Source organism: Centroberyx gerrardi, chromosome 16, assembly GCF_048128805.1.
Source record: "Centroberyx gerrardi isolate f3 chromosome 16, fCenGer3.hap1.cur.20231027, whole genome shotgun sequence".
Classification (NCBI taxonomy): Eukaryota; Metazoa; Chordata; class Actinopteri; order Beryciformes; family Berycidae; genus Centroberyx; species Centroberyx gerrardi.
In genome coordinates this window covers 7,515,644-7,537,947 of record NC_136012.1, presented here as the reverse complement: position 1 = coordinate 7,537,947, position 22,304 = coordinate 7,515,644, and the positions used below count along the sequence as shown (strand labels likewise).

Genomic DNA, 22,304 nt, shown 5'->3' with positions numbered 1-22,304 from the left:
CAAAAAATGAATACAAAAAAAATGAAATAAATAAAATAAACATTATGTACAAAATAAATTATTCATTATTCCTCAGTTCGTTTTATATAAGCTAGAAAAACAAGAAAAAAAAAAAAAAAAAAAAAGTCCTACCATAGTGAAACACGGAGCACAAATATAATCTTCACATTATTATCAAAGAACTTAACTTTGCATGCACTGATGCGTTAATATAAATGCTTTACAAAGACCCTTTTTCCCCTGACTCCTTGTTGTCTTGGCCGCTGCCTTCACCAGAAGAGTCCGTTTTTTTCCTCTGTGAAATATCATTTTCTGCTTTTAGAGGCCCGGGGTTTTTTTTTTTTTCCCCCAGCCGCCGCTGCTGTTTAGCAGCAGACTAGTTAGACAGCACATGGGGAAGAAAGGAGTATGTAGAAATAGAATGAATAGAATATGACTTCACATTTCACCCCCCTGACACCCCCCCACCCACCTCCCCTCCCCACACACTCCCCCCCCATACACAAAGCATCCTAGTTCCACCATACCGCATCACCATATGTTGTCCGTATGCATCGAATGTGCAATAAAACCTCTCTATGCATCTCTATTTACACACATCAGGTTAAAGGGGGGGGGGGGGGGGGGGGGGGGGGAATGCTCACTTTGGATCTGACCTGGGCTCAGTTTTAGCCGTTTACAGACCTGGGACCAGAGGGGAGGGGGGAGGAGGGGAAGGGGGTCTTCGATGGACTTCTTCGATCTTTGCCAACAGGCGGACGATGGGGTGCAGTATGGTGCTACAAAAGCTGAAACGGGAAATGTCTTCCCGGGAAATAAAAGGACAGCGAGGGCTCAGATTAGACTGCGATTGAGATCTGACTCAACTTTTACTTTATCCATTTTTTTCCCCCTGTCTGAGAGCGAGATCCGGTGTGTGTGTGTGTGTGTGTTTGCGGTACGAAAACACAACTCATAGGCAGTCTTAGCCGCACACAGTCTTAGCCGCATACAGTCTTAGCCGCACACAGTCTTAGCTACGTTTGCCTTTATATAAAAATCAACCTGACAACCCCAACCGCCGGTTTGACTCCGCCTCCTGATTGGATGGGAACAGGGAAAACAAACATATATATATACGCAGGAGGTGCCACCTTTAATGCCCCCGCCCGGTGCAAACACTTGACCCCGCCCCCCCCGACACAACACATTCCACCAACACAGCCACGTCATGCTGACACTGTCGACCCACTGGTGATCCCCCCACTATACACGGTGAACGGTAGCTCTTGTTTTGCATTGGGAGTATTTCTGTAGTCCTGGTGCGCAGGTACATGGGATTTGTAGTTCTCTATATAGGGCCGATCAGTTCAGTGAGAGACTCAGCCTTTGGTGGTGGTATAGTCCGGGTATGCTCACGCCTTACACACACAGCTGGGGGCAACGGGGAAAGGGATAAGTAATGTGTGTGTGTGTGTGTCTTGCTCGTGTGTGCATGCGCATGTGTGGTTCTGTCTGCTTCTTATTCAGTGTATGAAATACTGCGTGTGTGTGTGTGTGTTTCGAGTGTGTGCATATATGCCTATGTACACGTATCTATAAATATGGTACCGTATGGATGTCGTAACTGTAAGTATGCGTCTGGGTCATGTGAGAGTGCGTGTCCCATCACTGTATATTGCTGTTGCTGTCGGTTCCGTTGGGCTCCCCCATGTTCATGCGGCCCATGGAGAGGCCCACGCTGTTGACGACGTCGCGGCGCGGCGGCATCCGCTCGTTGATCCGGTCCAGACCCTTGGCCTCCTCGAAGCTGCTGATCCGGTGCTGCGGGGAGAAGCCTCGGATGGCTGCGGGGACACACACACACACACACACGTACGTACACGCACACATTTTTAATAAGACATTTAGTAGAATCTTGTGTATCCAAACCCCCCCCGGGAGCTTTGAAGGAAATATTCCGAGCAGTAAAATTTCAGTTTATTCATTTATGGAACGTGAACGCGCACACGTTCCAAAACGTTCCGTACAGTCTCATTTGCCATTTAAATGCTTTCATTTGAACGCACCAGTAAGGCAGTTCTGCTAATTTCCAAATGCCATTGCGACAGAATATTTTGGCACTGAATTATTTTTACGGCTGATTCGGCCCGCTTTAGTTGAAGGTCATTTGGGGTTTGGATAAACAAAGTTGTCACAGTTTGTATCTGCACATCTACAGGGTGTTCACAAATGCCAACAGTCACAGACATCAGCCAGTGTTCATCTACTGTCAGTCAGCGCGACCTGGCCACTGATCTTAGGTCAGTAGTGTGAGAAGCCTTTATAAGAAACAGAGCATGGCACAAAGCACAGTGGCACAGAAGCGGTCGTTCAGAAGTCTCCCTTAAAATGTGTTTTGACCCTGGGAAGACTCAATGGAAAGGTCATGGGACATACATTCCCTGCTAGACTTTCAAAGCTAGCCATCTTTTCTTCATTTGGACTTTATCACTTTTTTCATACACACTAGCTATCAAAGAGCGGGTCTTACAGGAAAGGGCAAAGGTCAGGCCCATGGCTTTCCATTCCTCTCAACTTGCTTCCTTTGAAGAACATGTCCAAGTAAGTTTGATTAAATATTTTATTGTCAAATAAATTGGGATGATGAACTTTGGCATGCTTTTTTTCACTATTTCTCCTCCCCTCTGTGTTTATATATAACTTACCAGTGTGCTAGAAGGGATTTCTTAGATTGGACACAAAGTGGACCAAATAAAAGCATGAAACAGATGACAACTGTGACAGTTGTGATGACACTGCGTCTCACCAAAATGAGAAAAAATCCTACAACTTGAAGACTTTTGAACAATTGCTACTGTAAAATTACCTTTGCATATGTGTTATACAGCGGACATATACTGTATCTTACACCCAGCTACAAATCATATTACATTAAAAACATACTACATGAGAAATCCATAATTTATTTACTCAAACAAATTATGGACTCTAGTTCAGGTAGGCCATCATAGACATCACTAACTATACAAACACAAAGGACAGTTAAACTACAGTCAACTACAGCGCGCACAATAATATCTTAAGCCTATGCACACAAAATATCATACACCATGACCACAATCTGTTTAACAGAACAGAAGAACTTGTTTGAATTGTTGAAATGCACTGAATTAGAGGGCAAACCCTTATTTGAAACATGAATTGTGTATTTACACACATGCCAAATTGTAAAATTCCAATTTAGTTCCAAGAATATGGATCAGTGAGGAAATTCACACACATGTATTCTCACAGCATCATGTATTTTGTTCATTGTATTTATTAATTTTCATCGTCACAGGCGACACCGTTCTGCTGTAGCTTGTATAGAAACAGATTGATTGCATGTTCACCTTCTACAGAACTACAATACTACCATATTACTATGTTAATACAGGTAATACAAGGGGGGTTGTACCACCTGTACCCACCTGTACACCCCCCACCCACCCACCCACCCACTCATACCCCCTCCTACCCACAGGCTCTTCTTGTGTGTGTGTATGTGAGAAAGAGAGAGAAAGGGAAGCATTTGTTTTCAAAAATGGATGTGTGGTGTATGTTGGATGGGATGTAAAGAAATGTTTGTGGGCAGTATGTGAGTGTGTGTGTGTGTATGTGTGTTGGTGGGGGGTGGGGTGGGGGGTAGTAGGTAGTAGAGAAGGCAACAGAAAGGTGTGTGTATGTATGAGTGTGTGTTTTAATGTGGTGGCGTCAGCGTGCGGCGGTTTTTGAGGCTTAGTCGTGGAGCGCCGATGCGGTTAGAAGAGCTCAATGCAACGTGGGTAAGTAAAGAATCTATGACCTCATGAGCATGGGTGGCTGAGAGCGCAGCCATGCCGCGCACACACACACACACACACACACACACACACGAGCGCGCGCGCACACACACACACATAGAGTGAAATGAGTAGGATTTTACCTTCAGCATCTTGAACTGTCTCGATGGCTTCAATGGCCTCAATGGTAGCTGAAGGATGGGCAAACAGAAAAGAACAGAGGAAGGAAAGGAGGAAAGGAGGAAAGAAAGAGAGAGAAGAGGGAGAATAAAGGATGAAGGAAGAGAGAGAGAGAAGGAGAGAGAGAGAGGAGTGTGTGTGTTACTCATGCAAGGCCCTCAGAGCAGCACTGAGGCCATGGCAGGTTCAGAGGGCGCCTGGTGTTAGCATGTCCGATAGCTGGCGTTAGCTCACTCACACACATGCACACACACATGCACACACACATGCACACACACACACACACACACACACACACACTCACACACACCCACGTACACACACTCACACACACACACACACACACACTTCCTCTTTGCCTGTCTTTCTCTCTCGTCTCTCTCGCTGTGTCTCTCTGTCTTACTACCCTTCACTTTCTCTCCTTCACTTTCTCTCCTCTCTCTCCCTCTCTCTCTCTCTCTCTCTCTCTCTCTCTCTCTCTCTCACACACACACACACACACACACACACAAATGCACCCAGCAGGCTGTTAGTATCCTCAGCGCCAGTGAGGTGAGGTGGAGAGAGTGAGTGAGTCAGTGAGGCAGAAGGATGAGCGGAGAAAAACAACAGTAGAGGAAGAAAAGAGAGGGAGGGCACCGAAGAACGGCTCAAAACATAGAGAGAGAAAGAGATAGAAGAGAGAGTGTGTACTTGCATGTGTTTATATCTGTGTGTTTCTGGGGGTTCGTATGTGTGTGCAGTTTTCATTTTGAGTGTGTGTGTGTGTGTGTGTTTAAAACACTCACCGCTCTGCAGGGTCTGCTTGCCCCCAGACAGCACTCCGCTGGGCAGCATGCCTGTAGGGGTCAGTCCCTTCAGGGTCAACACGTTCTCACTCTCCTCCCTGAGAGAGAGAGAGAGAGAGAGAGAGAGAGAAAGAAAGAGAGGGAGAGAGAGAGGAGAGAGGGGGAGAGACAGACAGAGACAGAGAGGGAGGGGGGAGGAGTGAGAGAGAGAGAGGAGAGGAAGAGAGAGAGGGAGAGAGAGGGAGAGAGGGGGAAAGAGGGAGAGGGAGGAGGGGGGGAGAGAAGAGAGAATGAACGACAAAAAGAGAATTACAGAGAATTACACACTTCCCCATACTGTGCACCTGCAAACTCGAAAAGAAAATGATAACAGCAGTTTGGTGAATTTCTGCAGAACTTAGTGGAAATATCCTCTATATAGGCACATGTACACACACACACACACACACACGCACACACACACACACACGTGCAACCAGAACTCGACCCACCGTAGAACAGAGAACATCTTGGCCATCTTCCCAATGGCGCGGATCTTGTTTTTGATCACCTCTTTCCTGGCTGCTGCTGCATTGGCTGGAACAGAGTCAGTGATAAAGTCAATCATTAATGTGACTTTTAATCAAACCATCATATCAAAACTGAAGAGCTTTTGAATTGTAATTCATACTGTGAGCCTGAGAGTCTTTTTAAATATTGTTCATATCATCATATCAGATTCAGAGAGTGTCAGTGTAGAGTGAATCAGCCACTCCGCAGTTACACTTGACATCTGGGTTGAGAAGGTTTCAAAATGAATTCAGATGACTGATTACCTGCTGAAAATGTCATCAGTTGTAATCCACTGGAAAACTCTAACCGAGTAGTGAGATCAGATTACTTTCAGTTCATTTTAAGTGACTTTGGCTCCAAAATCAACATTTCAACTTGCGGAAAATGATGTTTGAGTCCATAAATCATCAAAGACCGTTTTTGTCTCTGTGCAATCCAAACTCATTTTTCCAGAAAATATCTGTTATCTGTAATTACTGATGTGTTTTTACCAGCAATGCATTAGAGTTACTGCTTTTTAATCAGATCCCTGCTTACCATCGTAGATCTCATCTCCGTCGTTCATGAGTTCATCGTCAGAGCAGATGCTCAGGACGTTGACCAGCATCTCAGTCACTGCAGAGGAGCACAGACACACACACACACACACACACACACACACACACACACACACACACACACACACACACACACACACTCACACTTAGAGACAACCAGGGAGTAGTGGAGGGTAAATCCAACTCAACTCTGGTTACTTACCTATATAACCCTATAAGTAGGGTTTATCCCTTTTTAAGCTAATATAAATGTTATCTACTGTATAAATTCAGAGAATACATTTGTCAGTGTTCATTTAACTCTTAAAGCGTTAAAATCAACACTTCCAATGTTATATAAGTCCAAAAAGAGATCTTCTCAAAAAATAAAACACAAATTAATGTGATTCTGAAATGTATGTATTGTTGTTTATGTATTGTTGTTTGTATCATAGTTGTTCTTCCAGTGGTGCTAACTAAATGTAGTAGCCTACATAGTTCTTTACCCTTCTTTTTAAATGAACTCTCCAAGTTTTAGCATAGGCTACACTATGTTGAGTGATAGTAGGCTTCATGCTAACACTTTAGCATAGGCTACACTATGTTGAGTGATAGTAGGCTTCATGCTAACACTTTAGCATAGGCTACACTATGTTGAGTGATAGTAGGCTTCATGCTAACACTTTAGCATAGGCTACACTATGTTGAGTGATAGTAGGCTTCATGCTAACACTTTAGCATAGGCTACACTATGTTGAGTGATAGTAGGCTTCATGCTAACACTTTAGCATAGGTCTACACTATGTTGAGTGATAGTAGGCTTCATGCTAACACTTTAGCATAGGCTACACTATGTTGAGGGATAGTAGGCTTCATGCTAACACTTTAGCATAGGCCTACACTATGTTGAGGGATAGTAGGCTTCATGCTAACACTTTAGCATAGGCTACACTATGTTGAGTGATAGTAGGCTTCATGCTAACACTTTAGCATAGGCCTACACTATGTTGAGAGATAGTAGGCTCCATGCTAACACTTTAGCATAGGCCTACACTATGTTGCGTGATAGTAGGCTCCATGCTAACACTTTAGCATAGGCTACACTATGTTGAGTGATAGTAGCCACTAGCATTATCTCAACAATGAGAAAATCAGAACTTATAGCAGCTCTAAAGCTAGATAAATTATATCTAGCCTATCTGGTTAAGTCTGGCAGTTTTGAGTAGGAGATTGGTCAAATTTACAAGACATATGATATAAAAATAATGTACAGGTACTACTTCCCCTGTTTCTATAGGAAGTGAAAGTGGTAGGCAATGGCTGTATAGCTAAAAACTGCACCGTGGTTATTCACCTGAAATAGTTCCAAAAATAAACCTGGCTACATCTGCTATCTTGAGTTGATGATATTTCATTTTCAATATAAATTAATCTACATGCCATATAATAAAACACTTACAATTTCTATTACAAAAATGTCAGTATTCTTACTTTGGATAATGCTAACTCCTAACTGTCACTCAACAAAGTGTCTGCTAAAGGGTTACCGGAGCCAATGATCTACCAGGGTGCGCCTTTAATGACTGGAGATAACCTTATGATGTGCATTAAAATTACAAAAGAGTATGTGTGGTCACTAAATACAAGCAAGACTGAGAGCAAAGAATGAAAGCAAGAATGTTTGGTGTGTGTGTGTGTGCGTATTTGTGCGTGTGTGTGTGTGTGCGTGTGTATGTGGGTTTGAGCAGGCTATCTACCTTTCTCTCCCACGAAGGGCAGGGACCAGGTGAAGACGTCCATGAAGTTGGGCAGCCAGTAGGGGTGAGGAGAGCAGTTGAACTGACGGATGTTCATCACGTTGTTCTCATACTTCAGCACCGCCGCTGGACACACACACACACACACACACACACACACACACACATTAGTCTTTGCATCGTTGGTCAGTTAGTGTGTTTGTTCTTTGTTTGTTCTTTTAATTCCATAACTTTATTGACATGACTGTTTAGCAGAAACAATATTCCCAAAGCAGTATGCAAAAAGTAGCCTACATTTTCAAACTTCAACAAACAACAGTGTATACATTCACACCATATTTAGATGATTATATTTCACTTTAAAACATGTAGGCTACTATATAATAGTATATAATCATCAATATCTATCAAGTTCTTTATCAGAACACAGATCTTGTGTTTGCGCCCATTCTTGGATGAGGACTCACATACAGTATGTTCCACAGTAATTCCACAGCAGTGTGCATATTTCTGCTTTTTGAGTGTGTACACCTGTGTGTGTGTGTGTGTGTGTGTGTGTGTGTGTGTGTGTGTATGTGTGTGTGTGCGTGTCTGAGACCTTTGTTGTTGTAGACGTCCAAGTAGTTTGGAGCAGAGAAGATGGTGATGAGGGAGGGGAAACCTGTAGTCTGACTCTTCCTGTACATACGGTACCTGGAGAAGGAGAGGAAAAAACAAACCACCCACATTAGAGCTATTCATATAAAACATGATATAATGCCAGAAAAATGAGACTACTTGCTTCAGAGTAGCCTATAAACCAGACAGTGTCTGGTTGCACAGAAAATTCATAAGAACTTCTTAGTGTGTGCAAAATACACATGCCATCTCCAATATTTTGTCCTTTTAACTTTTCCAAGTTATTTTATTGTCTGTAGGAAACTTTATCATCCAATACCATGATGAATTGCAAACTTTGTCCATTGTATAAATGAGCAAGCCAGTTTTAAATTAACACACAGTACCTGATTCTATACACAGAACAGCATTGAGAGCACAAATCACAATAAAAGTACAACTCAAATTAGTGTATGGGTTAGCAGATCAGCAACAAAATTTTTGCATCTGCTCTTTGACTAGCGCAGACCTTTACTAGATCTGGCCCTGACTGTTAACCTGAGAAATTTTGCTCAGATTGAAACCAACAGGCGGCGTCAGACCTTGTCATCTCTTAACGACAAACTCTAACAATGCTAATAACCCACTGTGAGGGTGACTGAAGGAAACATGTGGAACCTTTTCTCCCATAATGTGGCAATTCCCCGACAAAGAAACATAACAGCTCAGAACACAAAATGTCAAGGGAAGCCGTTAAATTAAATGGTGTTCCCTTTTAAGCCGAGAGGACTGAGCCATGTCAGTCAGCGGCGGCAGCAGCTTACCCAGCATCCTGTGCTTCATGCGCTCTGATGATTGACAGCAGGTTGTTGGTCTGTAGGAACTCACACACCGCTGGGTAACTGGGGGGAGAGAGAGAGAGAGAGAGAGTAGGAGAGAGTGAGGGAGAGGGAGGGAGAGAGGGAGACAGAGAGAGAGAGAGATAGGGAGAGAGAGGGGGAGACAGAGAGAGGGAGAGAGGGAGAGAGGGAGAGAGAGAGAGAAAGAGAGAGAGAGAGACAGAGAGTGGGGGAGAGGGAGGGAGAGAGGGAGACATAGAGAGAGAGAGATAGGGAGAGAGAGGGGGAGACAGAGAGAGAGAGAAAGAGAGAGGGAGAGAGAGGGAGAAAGAGAGGGAGAGAGAGAGAGAGAGGAAGAGAGAGAGAGGGGGAGAGAGAGAGAGAGAAAGAGAGAGGGAGAAAGAGGGAGGGAGAGAGAGAGTGAGAAAGAGAGAGAGAGAGATAGGGAGAGAGGGGGGAGACAGAGAGAGGGAGGGAGGGAAAGAGAGAGAGAGAGGGAGAGAGAGAAAGAGAGAGGGGGGGAGAGAGAGAGAAAGAGAGAGGGAGAGAGAGAGTGAGAAAGAGAGAGAGAGAGGGGGGAGACAGAGAGAGAAAGAGAGAGAGAGAGAGAGAGAGAGGGAGAGAGAGAGAGCAAGTAAATGGAATAGAATGGGAATGGAGAGAGGAAAAAGGGTAGACAAGGACAGAAATATTATTCAAAAGATCCAGTAAAAATCATTCTGCATAAAGGCAACATGTGTGAGATCCATCATCATATCAGGAATGTCAATCAAGCATGAAAGCAAGTGCTGTAAACAGGGACGGATCTCTCTGAAGACCAGGTCTGGCACTTTGGGACAGACAGAGTGGGGGACTAGGCCTCGTGTGTTCTGGATGCCATGTGCGGTTCAGGCCAGCAGGGGGCATCGCTGAGCCCAGGCAGAGCGGAGCGGGGCTTATGGCGGCTGTGGTGCTGTGCTGTGGGGGCAGAGTACACTAGTTCGTCGATTGATGCTGCGTCGGCAAACATAGAAAATCACCGCGCTCGCCATGCACAACGTGTCACAACACACACACACACACACACACCGCTAAACATCAGGAACACAACCACCGCTCCGACCCTCTGTGAACTACAGCCTCTCTCCTTTACGTTCCTCCATTTTTCTTTTTTCTTGTCTTCCATCTCTCATCTTCTACCCCCCTCAACCCGCCACCACCGCCACTGCCACCCTCCTCCTATGTTGCTCTCCCTCTTTCTCTCACTGTATCTTAATATCACTCCATATCTGGCAGGAGTAGCCAGTCGTCATAGCAACAGAACCGTGCAGTCTCCCTGGGGATTGTGGGATATCGTTTCATGCCGAAACGGAACTGTGTGTGTGTGTGTGTGCATGTGCTGTGTTTATGTGTTTGCCCGTATATATATGTGTGTGTGTGTGTGTGTGTGTGTGTGAGTGAGTGTGTAAACTGGCCAAGATTTTCTGTCTCTTGTACAAATCCCAACGATTGTTATTGGATCTTGGAAGCGGTGTAATGATGCAGGAAGCATCTCTCTCGTTCCATCACCACGTTCCCAACCCAATAGCCTAATGTCCACCCAAAACTTATTACAGCCCTGTGCAGACGGAAGTCGGACCTCGCTAGCCTCCAGCACCGGGAGAAACAGCAGCAGGCGTTCACGGGGCGAAAAAGATCAAAACACATCAAAGGAGCCCATCACAACTTATTGAAAAATATCAAATGCGCACAGGGATGCATTTGAGAACCAGTCTCATTTCTGGCTGTGCTTTCCACCGCATGTGTCAACTAGTGATTTCAAAGAACATTGCTGGTAATGTGTTTTTTGTATCACTGAATATTGCATTCACTCTGGCTGTTGGGAGTTCAAATTTCAGAGGTTTGGAAAAACAAGGATCTATCAAGGATGCTTCGCTTCCAAACAAGGTTCAATCAATCAGTTCAGAAGTGGATTTTCTTCTAAATTAAAAAAAAATCCTTTTTCATATTTCGTTATGTTGGTATCAAATACCCGTACATGCATAAGTGTGTGTGTGTGTGTGTGTGTGTGTGTACCTGTAGAAGTAGGAGCAGCCTCTGACTGTGTTGTGGCCAAAATACTCCTGGGTCTTCTCGTTGCCAAAGTCTTCCAGGGGGTCAGCCCATAACAGGTCGCACATGGGCCCAAATGCTGGGGGCTCCTTGAACCGGTCCAACTAGGGCACACAACACACACACAAACACACACACACACACACACACACACGCACACAGACACACACACAGAGACAAAGAAAAACACACAGAAACATGCACACAAACGCAAAGAAACACACAGAAACGGCCACCGACACACAGAAACATGAAGAAACATGGATTTACATGCATGCATTTCACACACACACACACACACACACAAAGGCACAGAGAAACACAGCGAAACATGCAGAAACCCTCACACACATACACATGCATTCACATAAACCAGAAAGACACACACACACACACACACACACATACATATAGCATAAAACACAGGGAGAGAGAAAAGCAAACACATAGGCACACACACACACACACACACACACACACACACACACACACACACACACACAAACACACACTGTCAGAGCGGAGCATCTCCATGGCAACCCTCACCACACAGGAGGGAGAAGATGTCACACCACCAGATTCACCATGGAAACACTGCCATTAGATGAGGAAGTGTGTGTTCTTCATGTCTGTGTTCATATGTGTGCCTTTGTATTTTGTATTGCTGTGCACTGTATATACATGTGTGTGTGTGTGTGTGTCTCATCATCTGTGTATTTTCTCATCGCCTATGGATCCTCTGAATGTACAGTACATACTGGTATCAAGGCATAAAAGCAGGAAAAGCATGTGTGTGGGTTATAGTCATGTTATTCATTTCTGTAATAATATTCCAGTTACACATCAAAAAATAAATCGCTACTTTTGCTGTCAAACCTTCTACATATAAGATTGGAGGTGAATTATCCAAAAACTGTTGAAAAGTTGAATTTCTCCTGCTGGAATATTCCCACTACTATGACCAAAAGGATGACAAGAACATTGGACATGAACACTATTTAAGGTAAGAGAAGGTAAGAGAAGAGTTTGGGGGTGTAACAGAGAAGTAATAAACAAATACTGTAACAAACTGCTCCCAAGGAGTAATACCTACAGTAATGAGCCCAACACTGCTTATGCAAGTGTTTGTGTGTGCGTGCGTGGTTGCTGTCCTACCTTCTTGATGTCGTCCAGCGTGTGGATCTCCGGTGAAAGCCCCCCATGCACGCACAGGAACTGCTGGTTCATCAGGGCTGCCAGGGGCAGGCAATCAAACGCCTCCATACAGGAATCATACACCTGCTCCGAGTACTTGATCTTACCTGGAGGGGGTTGGGGGAGACATTTCGAGACTTCAGACAAAAGAACCGCCTTGGTGCATTTTGACACGCTTTGAGCAGCCAACACAGTGGTAGAGTCGATCCCTGAGTGTGACTGTTATATATCACACACAACCGCGACTGTTAACTAAGAACAATTACATGAACAGATTTGAAAAACTCACTCATGTAAAAACTTAAAACAGACTTATATGGTTCATATGAAGACATCAGTAGCCGCATATGATCTGTATCTCTCCTCTCCACTTACCAGAATTGAAATGTGCAAAATTTGGAGGGAAAAATGCTCCATACTCCATGGAAAATGTTGCTTACATGGAAGTACATTTAACTATTTTAAGAACTTTGCCTACAAAGAACACTTGCCAATGTGATCCGCTGTAATTTTTCAATAGTTTGAGTCGTGAATGACAGGCAACACATGCATAAGAAAAACCTCAATTCTATTTTCACTGGAAATTTTGTGCAAAATCTGACCCAAATGAAAGCATGAAGCGGCTAAGTGGCGCCACTGTAACGCTGAGCGGTCCCGTTTTATGTGATACCGCTTTGATTTGGCAGCGATATCAATAAAGAAACCCAACACGCCGCGTCTTTAAAGCACATTTCACACACGGGCGTTACAATGCATCTGACACAAAACAATATCACAGGATTAAAATAGCTGAAAAGAGATAGGAGAGGAGATGGAGGAGAGAGATAGGAGGGAGGGAGGGAGGGAGAGAGAGAGTGGGGTTGATGTTGGACGAGAGGGAGAGGGAGAGAGGAAGATGATTTTATAAAGAAGGAGAGATTGGTAAGAGGAGGGGAGACATGAGAAGGGGGAGAGGTAAAGAGCAGAGAGAGAGAGAGAGAGAGAGAGAGAGAGAGAGGAAGGAGGAGGGAGAGCAAGAGATAGCCAAGAGGAACATGAGAACGACACGTACACACAGTAAATCAAAGCCAGTATTGTGAGTACCACTGTACAGTAGCCAGTATTTGTTTGGTTGTGTGTGTGTGTGCGTGTGCGTGTGTGACAGCGAGTGTGTTTGTCAACCTCTCCATCTGCCTTGTGTGGAGCAAGAGCTCATTATTGCTAGTCCACCAGTTGTCAGTTCATTCCTCACACACTCTCAAACACTTAGGAACACACTTGCACACGCATGCACATACAGTCATTGTACACACACTCACACACACACACTTGTGGTACACACACACACACACAGCAGATGGTAATTGAGGGCGCCCACTATTCGCCACGAGCACCAGGGGAAATTAGCTTCCTCGTCCCTTGGCCAATCAGACACAGAGGAGTAAGTCCCTGAGCCAATCATTAAGGGCCAAATTAATTTGCCGCTAATCACCCGCTCTCGGACAGGACGACGCAACTCGCTGGCAGAGGAGAGGGAGAGAGAGAGAGAGAGAGAGAGAGAGAGAGAGAGGGAGGAAGAGATGGATGACGGATGGGAGAGATAGAGGGAGAGAGATGGATGGCAGGAAATACGGAGGGAGAGAAGGAGTAGAGGAGGGATGGATTGGAGCGTGGGGAAGGAGGGAGGAGAGAGCCAGCCAATAACAGACAACTGGAAAGGGAAGGAGGGATGGAGGGAGGGAGGCGTGGATAGTGGGGGAGGATGTGGAAGAATGGATGGGGGAGAGGAGGTGAGGCAGAGGGAGAGAGGAGGAGGAATGAGGAGGAAGGAGAGAGGATGGATGGATGGATGGATGGAGGGAGATGAGAGAAGATGGAGAGGAGAGGAGAGACACTAGTAAAAAACAACTTTAATAGAAAGAATAGATGGCGCTAGAGAGGGAGAAAGATGGGATGAGGCAACAGAGGGAAAGAGAGATAGAACGGACTAAGAGGAAACACGGGAGCTACTCACATTCTTGTTTGAAGGTGAAATATTCTGTCAGATGTCTACATTCATGGTTTCCCCGTAGAAGAAAGAGCGTCTTTGGGTAGAGGATTTTCAGCGACCACAGGTACAACACACACTAAGGACCAGGGAAGAGAAAGCATAAAAACAGTTTAAAAAAAAAAAAGTTTTAAACAAAGCAGCTCAATGGAAAATTACACTAAACAGAGATGCATACACAAAAAAAACCCAGTTAAAATTTGTGAAACTACCGTAGTTGCTTTTTTTTTATTTTAAGCTAAAGTGCAACTTTTTGATCAGTAGGGTAGTATTGTCAGCCTAAATATAGTCGTTTTGTGAAAATGAAATGAAAAAACTATTCATATATTCATATAATACTGTTGTGAAAATATATGCCTTTTGTAATATTGGTTGTTGTTCACCCTCGCCTTGACCACAAACTACAGCTTAACCACCTTTTGCTTTACCACAGCATTGCTGCTACTAAACAAATGTAAAGGGCAGGGTTGGGGTCAATCCACTTTCCATTCACTCATTAAATTCAAAAATGGAAATTCAAAGTGCAATACAGAAAATGATGATGGGGCCGTTATTAGCAATTTATTTTCTGAATAAAATCCACTATCCAAATCAACTGAACTGAAAGTGAATTGATCCCAACCCTGGTCTTAAGATCGACATACACAGGATTTTGATTAAATCATTTTTTTCCACTATAGGCACCTTGAAAATTCAGCTGAGATGGTAACTTTGGTGTTTCATTCTTTCAAAACACTTGTTGTGCAGTGTGTGTCCAATGTAAGGCTCAAAGCTCCATGTCTGCAAAAGCCAAAATCTGTAGACATGTATATGAAAAACTTCCAAAAAAATGCTGAAATTGGCATTGACAGTGGTTGGAAATGGCTGCTGGTTCATCTTGGACATTTAAAAAAAAAAAATCGTAATCACATATCGTCCCACATTTCTCCATTCCTGCAGTCTTATCCGGGGGCGCACCCTGCAAATGGTTCAGGAGGTGTTCTCTCACCTTGATCCAGCAGCATCCCTGCTCTACATTAAGTCCCCTATCTCTGTGCCCTTGAAGTGTGCTAGGAAGGTGGCCTAAATGTTGCTCCCTCCCCTCCGCACTCAAATATTCCATGTCGGTGGTTTCCTTTATGACCCCTTTGTAATGTGCCCATGGTGTCCTGGTGGCTCAGCAAACTAAATCGTACACCACGTGCTTGCATTGTGGTGGATTCAAGTCACACTCATAAACTCTCCTCCACTGTGTGTCTAAGAAACCAGAAAAGTGTATGTGTCCAAACTTACCCTTAGATAGTAAACTATTCTCCCATCAGTTTCCATTCATTTATATAAGCAGTGTGTTATATAACTGCTTGTGAGTACTAACCTTGAAACTCAACCATTCCCTATCTGTAAAGTCCTATAGGAGGGTATAGGCTGCTAAATTTAAGTATATACTGAGTAGTTAGTGAATACTGGTCTCAATAATAGAGGGTCCCTGTCCATAAAGATTAGATTAGTTCACCTTGGTATACTGTATACTATAGGCAGAGTGTCAATGCCAATCTCAGTACTGAAGTACCTCTTGTCCATGTATAATAAATTAAATACAGCATATTGTAGTGATGCCAAACCTCTATGTTGAAACATGCCTTGTCCATAGAAAGTGTATAACAGACTTGAGCACAATATATAATATTGATTCTATGTGTAGAACAAGCTTACCACATTTGTGTGCAAATAAACAGTCAGTAAGACTGCGTATGCTGCAGTGAAGCATATAATAGGTGAGTTCCTTCTAACCTCGATACTGAAGTAGCCCCTGTCCACATAGTCCCCCAGGAAGAGGTAGCGTGTGTTGGCAGGAGAACCTCCCACTTCAAACAACTTCATCAGGTCAAAGAACTGGCCGTGGATATCTCCACACACTGTGGAGACAGCACAGAGCAATGTTAGGATCATCAGCACCACGGTTACGGTGCCACATGTACAGTTTTCACATTAGAATTCTATTAGTTTAAGTGTGACCATCCGTGCTACAGTAGCTCCATATGGCCTGCCCAGAATCAGGAGTGGTGCATCTGTATCTCTCCTGTCTGCTGATTTAGAAATGTCATTTATCCATCTGACAAAAAAAATTTGGAAGCAAATATGAAGAAAATATGGAAGAACGCTGCCAAAATCCTTGTAAATTATCTTTCTCAAAGAATCCAGTGCACTCATTTTGATGTCCCTTCAAAACTGTTATCCGTCAATAGCGGAGTGCCCCAGGGCTCTGTAAACGGTCCTCTCTTATTTAGCATCTATATCAATATCCTAGGCCAAAATGTGTAAAATGCAAATCTTTATCTCTATGCTGATGGTACAATAATTTATAGTTGTGCTGCAAACCTTGTTAAAGCCCCTCCAATATGATGGAGTCCACCACTGCATTTATATCAGTCGAAACTTGTTCCAAATGATGACAAAATGAAACTTACAATGTTTAAAAACTTCTTGTGCCGACTGAAAGTGACTATCCATTTATGTCCATTTATATTGCAAAATACACTGCAGCAATCAGCAACAACTTTAATTTTTTGTTTCATTTGGCTTTCTTATTAAGTTCTCGTCAGGTTAAACCACTGACTGACTCTATATAGTCTCTACACAGTCTGCTGGCTGCGTTCCCCTGAATTTTTCCGCAGATTCGTTCCAATCCATATCCAGGAGCATTGGATCTCATTCAGATCAGGCCTCACATTTTGAACCCATAAAGACTTCAGGACTGTCTGTCTGTAGGATCTGCCAGCATAGCTTTCCATCCGCCTCCCTCACCATCTGCCTGGCCTCTCCTTGCACTTTCAGTCGATGTCATAGTTCCCCTCTGCAGCCATTTTGCGAAGGCCATTTTGCATCTGTCTGGCTGGCTCTGTCTGTCTGTCTCTCCATCTGCTTGCCGGCTAATGTCTGTCTTTGTGGCTCCTCGTAAGCATTCACTTTAATTTGAACTGGGAATTGGGAATGCAAAATGGCATGGGCGAAATTGAGCCGTACCTGTCGGCCTCTCTGCCTGCCTCCTCAGACCCGACTGTGTGTTTGCCCGGTAGCCTTCATGTGACTCCCTAAAAGCCTGTCAGTTCAAATTTTATCTGTCCGCCTGCCTAACTGTCTGTTCACTTGTCGCTCTAGCTTGGTGCCTCTCAAAGTGGAGTCTGGGGTCCTTGGGACATTTCCAAGGAGGGCCTCCGTCAAAGTGATAAACTGTTCATCATATCTCCTCAATATTGCATTTACTTGAAGTCCTCTCTGAGAGAATCTGTATCATCAGACTGTAGTTTCCACTCTCCTCATCCGCCGTGCAGACCGGTTCCAATCACAGCTAACTCAGATATGAAAAACAAAAAAACAAAATCCTCTCAGGTGGGGGCTTCTGGGGCAAAATCCGTTGAAATGGGGGTCCCTGGAAATGGGGATCAGTGTGCGGCTTCTTGGGAATAAAAAGGTTCGGGAACCTCTGCACTAAGCTGCTTATGACCGACTGTCTCTCCATCTGCCTGTCTATCTGCCCTTGTCCCTGGGGATCTGTACCTGTGAAAGCCAAGCGATGTTCCCTCACTGCGTGGGTTGTGTGCCCACGCAGAATTATCTCACCGCTAGCTTTTGCATAAATGCATGCGCACGTACACACACACACACACACACACACACACACACACAAAGAGACACGCAGGTACATTAACCAAGCGGTGTCAATTGGTTCAGAGTGTCTGTGTTTGCCTGCCTGCTTGTCTGTCTTCTCTGTCATCGCCTCAGAAACTTGTTTTCCATTTTGTCCTCCATCGATCTCAATCTTCCCTCCTCCCCTGAACATTCTCCTCAGTTCATACCATTTCCCTGGCAGGGGAATACATGCAGATATTACCAAAGTCAGAGCCTGCTATTGTGGGGTGCATAAGTGCCAATTGATTCTCTCAGTGAAGTGCGACCGAACAACAGTTCATATTAAAAGGGTGGCAGATACATATGGCAGATTAATGGAACGGCGAATGGAATTTGATTAATACATAATTACTGATCTTTCTGCCTCTTGCTCCCCAGCTCCACTTCTCTGTCCCTCTTGCTCTCTGACTGTTCCTGTCGCTATCTTTGCCCTCCCTGTGTCAGTGTGTGATGTGTGTCTTTCTTTATGTCTTCTATCCCTCCCCCTGTCACTCACACACACATATGAACACACACACACACGCATAGCTTTTTTTGTTTAGTATGGGTGGCCCCCAGTGGGAGTCAAAAATCGCTGACTAAATTACACTCAGCAAACTTCCTCCAGCTTCCAATACACCCCCCCATCACCCATTCCTATACCGTACCCGTGACCGGCGCCTCGATGTCCAGCATGGTGCGCTCCTGGCGCAGGATGGCGGCGCCCTCGTCAATGATGCGCAGGGCCACAGCCTCCTCCAGCCGGCCCTCCTTGGTGAGGTGGGCCTTGAGCAGGTCCACCCGCGGCCGGCCCTCGGCGTCAAACACCTCCTTCATGGTCAGCCGGTGGGCCAGGGGGAAGGGGACCGCTGCAGGGGGAGGAGGAGAAGGAGGAGGAGGTGGGGAGGGATGGAGGGGATGAGGGGGAGGTAGGAGGGAGGAGAGAGTGTGGAGGAGAGATGGAAGAATGAGTGATGGATGGAGATAGAATACAGTTGAGATTGAGAAATTGAGGGGGAAGGGGAGAAAAGAGATTGGATGGATGGATGAATGGATGGAGAGATGAGTGAAGGCATTACAAAAGAACAGGGTGAAAAAAAGGAGATGGATTATGGAGGGAGGGAGAGAAGTTGATGCGGAAGAGAGAAAGACACATGATTAATTGATATTTCCTGTATTCTTCAACAAGCCTGCCTACAAACATCAGAAGTCCTCAGTCCTCGCCATTATCCTGATCACACCTCTGTTGCAGGATTTGACTCTGTGTGTGTGTGTGTGTGTGTGTGTGTGTGCGTGTGTGCTGCCTGGGTGTTATGGAGGCCTAGGCGGCTTGTATAGAGGCAAGGGGCTGCCAGAGTTATCAGGGCTGCCTGCCTCTGTTCTGCAGTAATGTCTCTCTGCCTCTCTGCCTCTGTTCTGCAGTAATGTCTTTCTTACATAATGAAGGCCCCCAGGGCGCTGCTGGAGAGGGGGGTTGACTGACGACGGGAGTGATACAGCAAGAGCGCACAGCTGCACGTGAGGAGTCACATACACACATATAGAGACACACTCTGCAAACGCAGACACACACACGCACGCACACACAGACACACAAAAACCCGCTTAACAAACACAGGCACAAACTCAGTGGCAGAAACAAAAGGCAGAGGCACATAGGCGCATGCGTACAACATGGCACAGTGGCGTTAACACGCATGATCGCATATGTGTGTGTGAGCCAACACTCATGCACACACACATACACACACACGCTCATAAAAAGGTATTGTTATGCAGGATCCACAGAGCCTGTTGGAGCCCCACCAGTGCTAACACAGATAATGGCCTAGATCACACACTGAAAACTAGGCCTTGCTCTCTCTCTCTCTCCCTCACATACACACATACACATACACGCACACACACACACACACACACACACACACACGCACACACACGTTCTCTCTCTGTCACTTTGTCTCTGTTTTGCACTCTCTCCCATTGCCCCTTCTCTGTTTTTCTCTCCTCTCTCCCTGCTGCTTTTCTCTCTTGCTCTCGCTCTAACGGGCCACTCTCTTCAGTAAGCCTTCACACTGATGTCGATCAGTACATTTTCTTCATGTGATATTCAGATGGGTTTTTTTTATCTTGACAGTAGTCCAATAACCACATGAAACCGGAATGCATGGTTTGATGTAATCAACACTGAAACATCAGCAGAATATAGCTAGTCTTAATGCTAAATGAACCGTCACGAGGGGAACTGTACACGTTGGACAAATCAGTCACAATCAACCTAAATCTTTATTTTATGCTAAATTATGAAGAGTTTGTGCAAAATTGAAAATGTATAATGTTGCCAGTAGGCCTTTGGTCTAGCACTTGCATTTGGAAAATTTGCTGATGTTAGTATGGCTTTTGGCAGAGAACAAACCATACAGTTTCCTTTGGTTCTGCGACTGTTCTCATGCTAAAAAGCCATCTAGCCATCTGAATCTCCCATGGAAAAAGGAAGAATTTGTATTATCCTGTTAGTCTCTCTTCTGTTGATAGTAAACTCTTGATCACACCAAAGACACCCACCAGCACCTGGGGTATCCTGACACCTCAGGAGACCTCAGGACATCCCAAGACATCCCAGGACATCCCAGGATACATTAACCAAAGAGCACCCTAAGATATCCTAAGCCACCCTATCCTCAGGCACCTTAAACACAGCTAAAGGTGCACTAAGATGCTCTAAGATACCAAATGGCACCTCAGGTCACCCTAAGATATCCGATAGCACCTTAGGACACCCTAAGATATCCAATAGCACCTTAGGACACCCAAAGATATCCAATGGTGCCCTAAGAGAGCCAAGACACTCTAATGGGCCCTAAGACTACATAAGACAACCAAAAGCACCGTAAGACTACATAAGACACCCAAGGGTGGTCTAAGACTGCATAAGAGACCCAGAAGAGCCCCCTAAGACTGTGTAGGACCCCAAGGAGCACCCTAAGACTACATAAGACCCAGAAGAGCACCCTAAGACAGCATAAGAGACCCAAGAGCACCCTAAGACTACATAAGACCCCAAAGAGCACCCTAAGACTGCGCAAGACCTTGAAGAGCACCTTAAGACAGCATAAGACACCCAAGAGCACCCTGAGACATCCCAGGACACCAGGAGCTGCCAAGCTGAAGGCGGGTCTGGTTTTCCTCGATTGAGAATAGAGGTTCTGCGGGCTAAAATCAGCTTTGCCTTTCAGGTTAGGATTGATTATCACGTTAAAAGGTTTGCACACCCCAGGCGCTCAGAGGACAAAAGCCAGAACTTGAAAAAGAATTACTCACGCACACTGGTATTTGTGTGACTTCATATTTATAAAAAGAAAGAGAGAGGGGTGAGACAATAACAGGTCAGCACTAGGCTAAACCCCCTCCCTGCAGGAGCTTGTGGGGAAACAGCATGGTACCGTGCCGTATTGTCCTGTACTACTGTACCGCACCATAATGTACTATGCTAGAAAACGTAATGGCGCTGACACTGGGCACAAGAAAAAGCTCCAGCACTCTTGTGAGGCTTACCCATATGCAGGCATCCAATGGCTTTATGTATAAGTCTGGCTTGTGGTAAAAGTACGGCTTGTGGTGCAAGTGTGTGTGTATGTGTGTGTGAGGGAAAAAGAGGGAAGCGAGAGAGAGAGGGAGTGTGAAACTCCAATTGTGAGAGCAGTGTGAAAGTAGGGCAGGTACAAGAGAGTGGAGAGCAGCAGAGAGACAGAGAGCTTGGGGAAAGGAACTATACTTGGGAAAACTATACTTGGCATTTAGGGAGTAGAGACAGGAGAGGTACAGTACCAACACAGTCACATAAAAAAGGTCTTTTGCACCTGACAGCTGACCGTTTGATTGGCTCACAGTTAAAGGGGAATGCCGCTGGTTTTCATACCTCAAAACAACTCGGTGGGTTCAAACCCACATGGGAAAGATAAAGATTCAAGGCTGTCAGGGGTTAAGAGCTGCGTTGGAGTGTTATCACATCATCATGTTTTGACACTCACACCAGGTTTCATAGTGATAGGGACATCCACCCAGTGCGGTTTTCATTCAAAGTGTGTTGGAACATGATACATAGTTTGAATAACGCATATACAATTTCATGCTGATCCTCCAAAGCAAGTGGCAGCACAGTATTTAGCCATTCAGTGATGTTAAAGGGTAGCACCAGTGCTATCGAGGACTTCGCCCATCTCAGTGTCTAGCAAGGATTTTCTATGCGGCCCTGACAACTTTAGAGTTGAGTTGAATTGATATAAGTTTTGA

General features: G+C 44.9%; 1 protein-coding gene across 3 annotated transcripts; it reads right to left on the bottom strand.

The window, feature by feature from the left end:
• Window positions 1-1,647: 1,647 nt before the first annotated feature.
• LOC139933118 (protein phosphatase 3 catalytic subunit alpha) lies at window positions 1,648-18,722 on the bottom strand. Of its 3 annotated transcripts, none has more exons than XM_071927146.2 (13): window positions 18,680-18,722; window positions 16,059-16,258; window positions 14,331-14,442; window positions 12,299-12,444; window positions 11,108-11,247; window positions 9,038-9,115; window positions 8,215-8,309; window positions 7,617-7,742; window positions 5,861-5,938; window positions 5,263-5,347; window positions 4,772-4,869; window positions 3,947-3,994; window positions 1,648-1,826 (listed from the first exon to the last, which is right to left on the bottom strand). In XM_071927146.2, the coding sequence occupies exons 1-13, from the start codon at window positions 18,705-18,707 to the stop codon at window positions 1,648-1,650; spliced, it is 1,413 nt and encodes a 470-aa protein (XP_071783247.1). In that variant the 5' UTR covers window positions 18,708-18,722. The 3 variants fall into 3 exon arrangements, with proteins under 3 accessions (XP_071783247.1, XP_071783246.1, XP_078145240.1); XM_071927145.2 differs by having other exon boundaries at window positions 16,134-16,258; XM_078289114.1 differs by lacking the exon at window positions 3,947-3,994 and having other exon boundaries at window positions 16,134-16,258.
• Window positions 18,723-22,304: the final 3,582 nt, after the last annotated feature.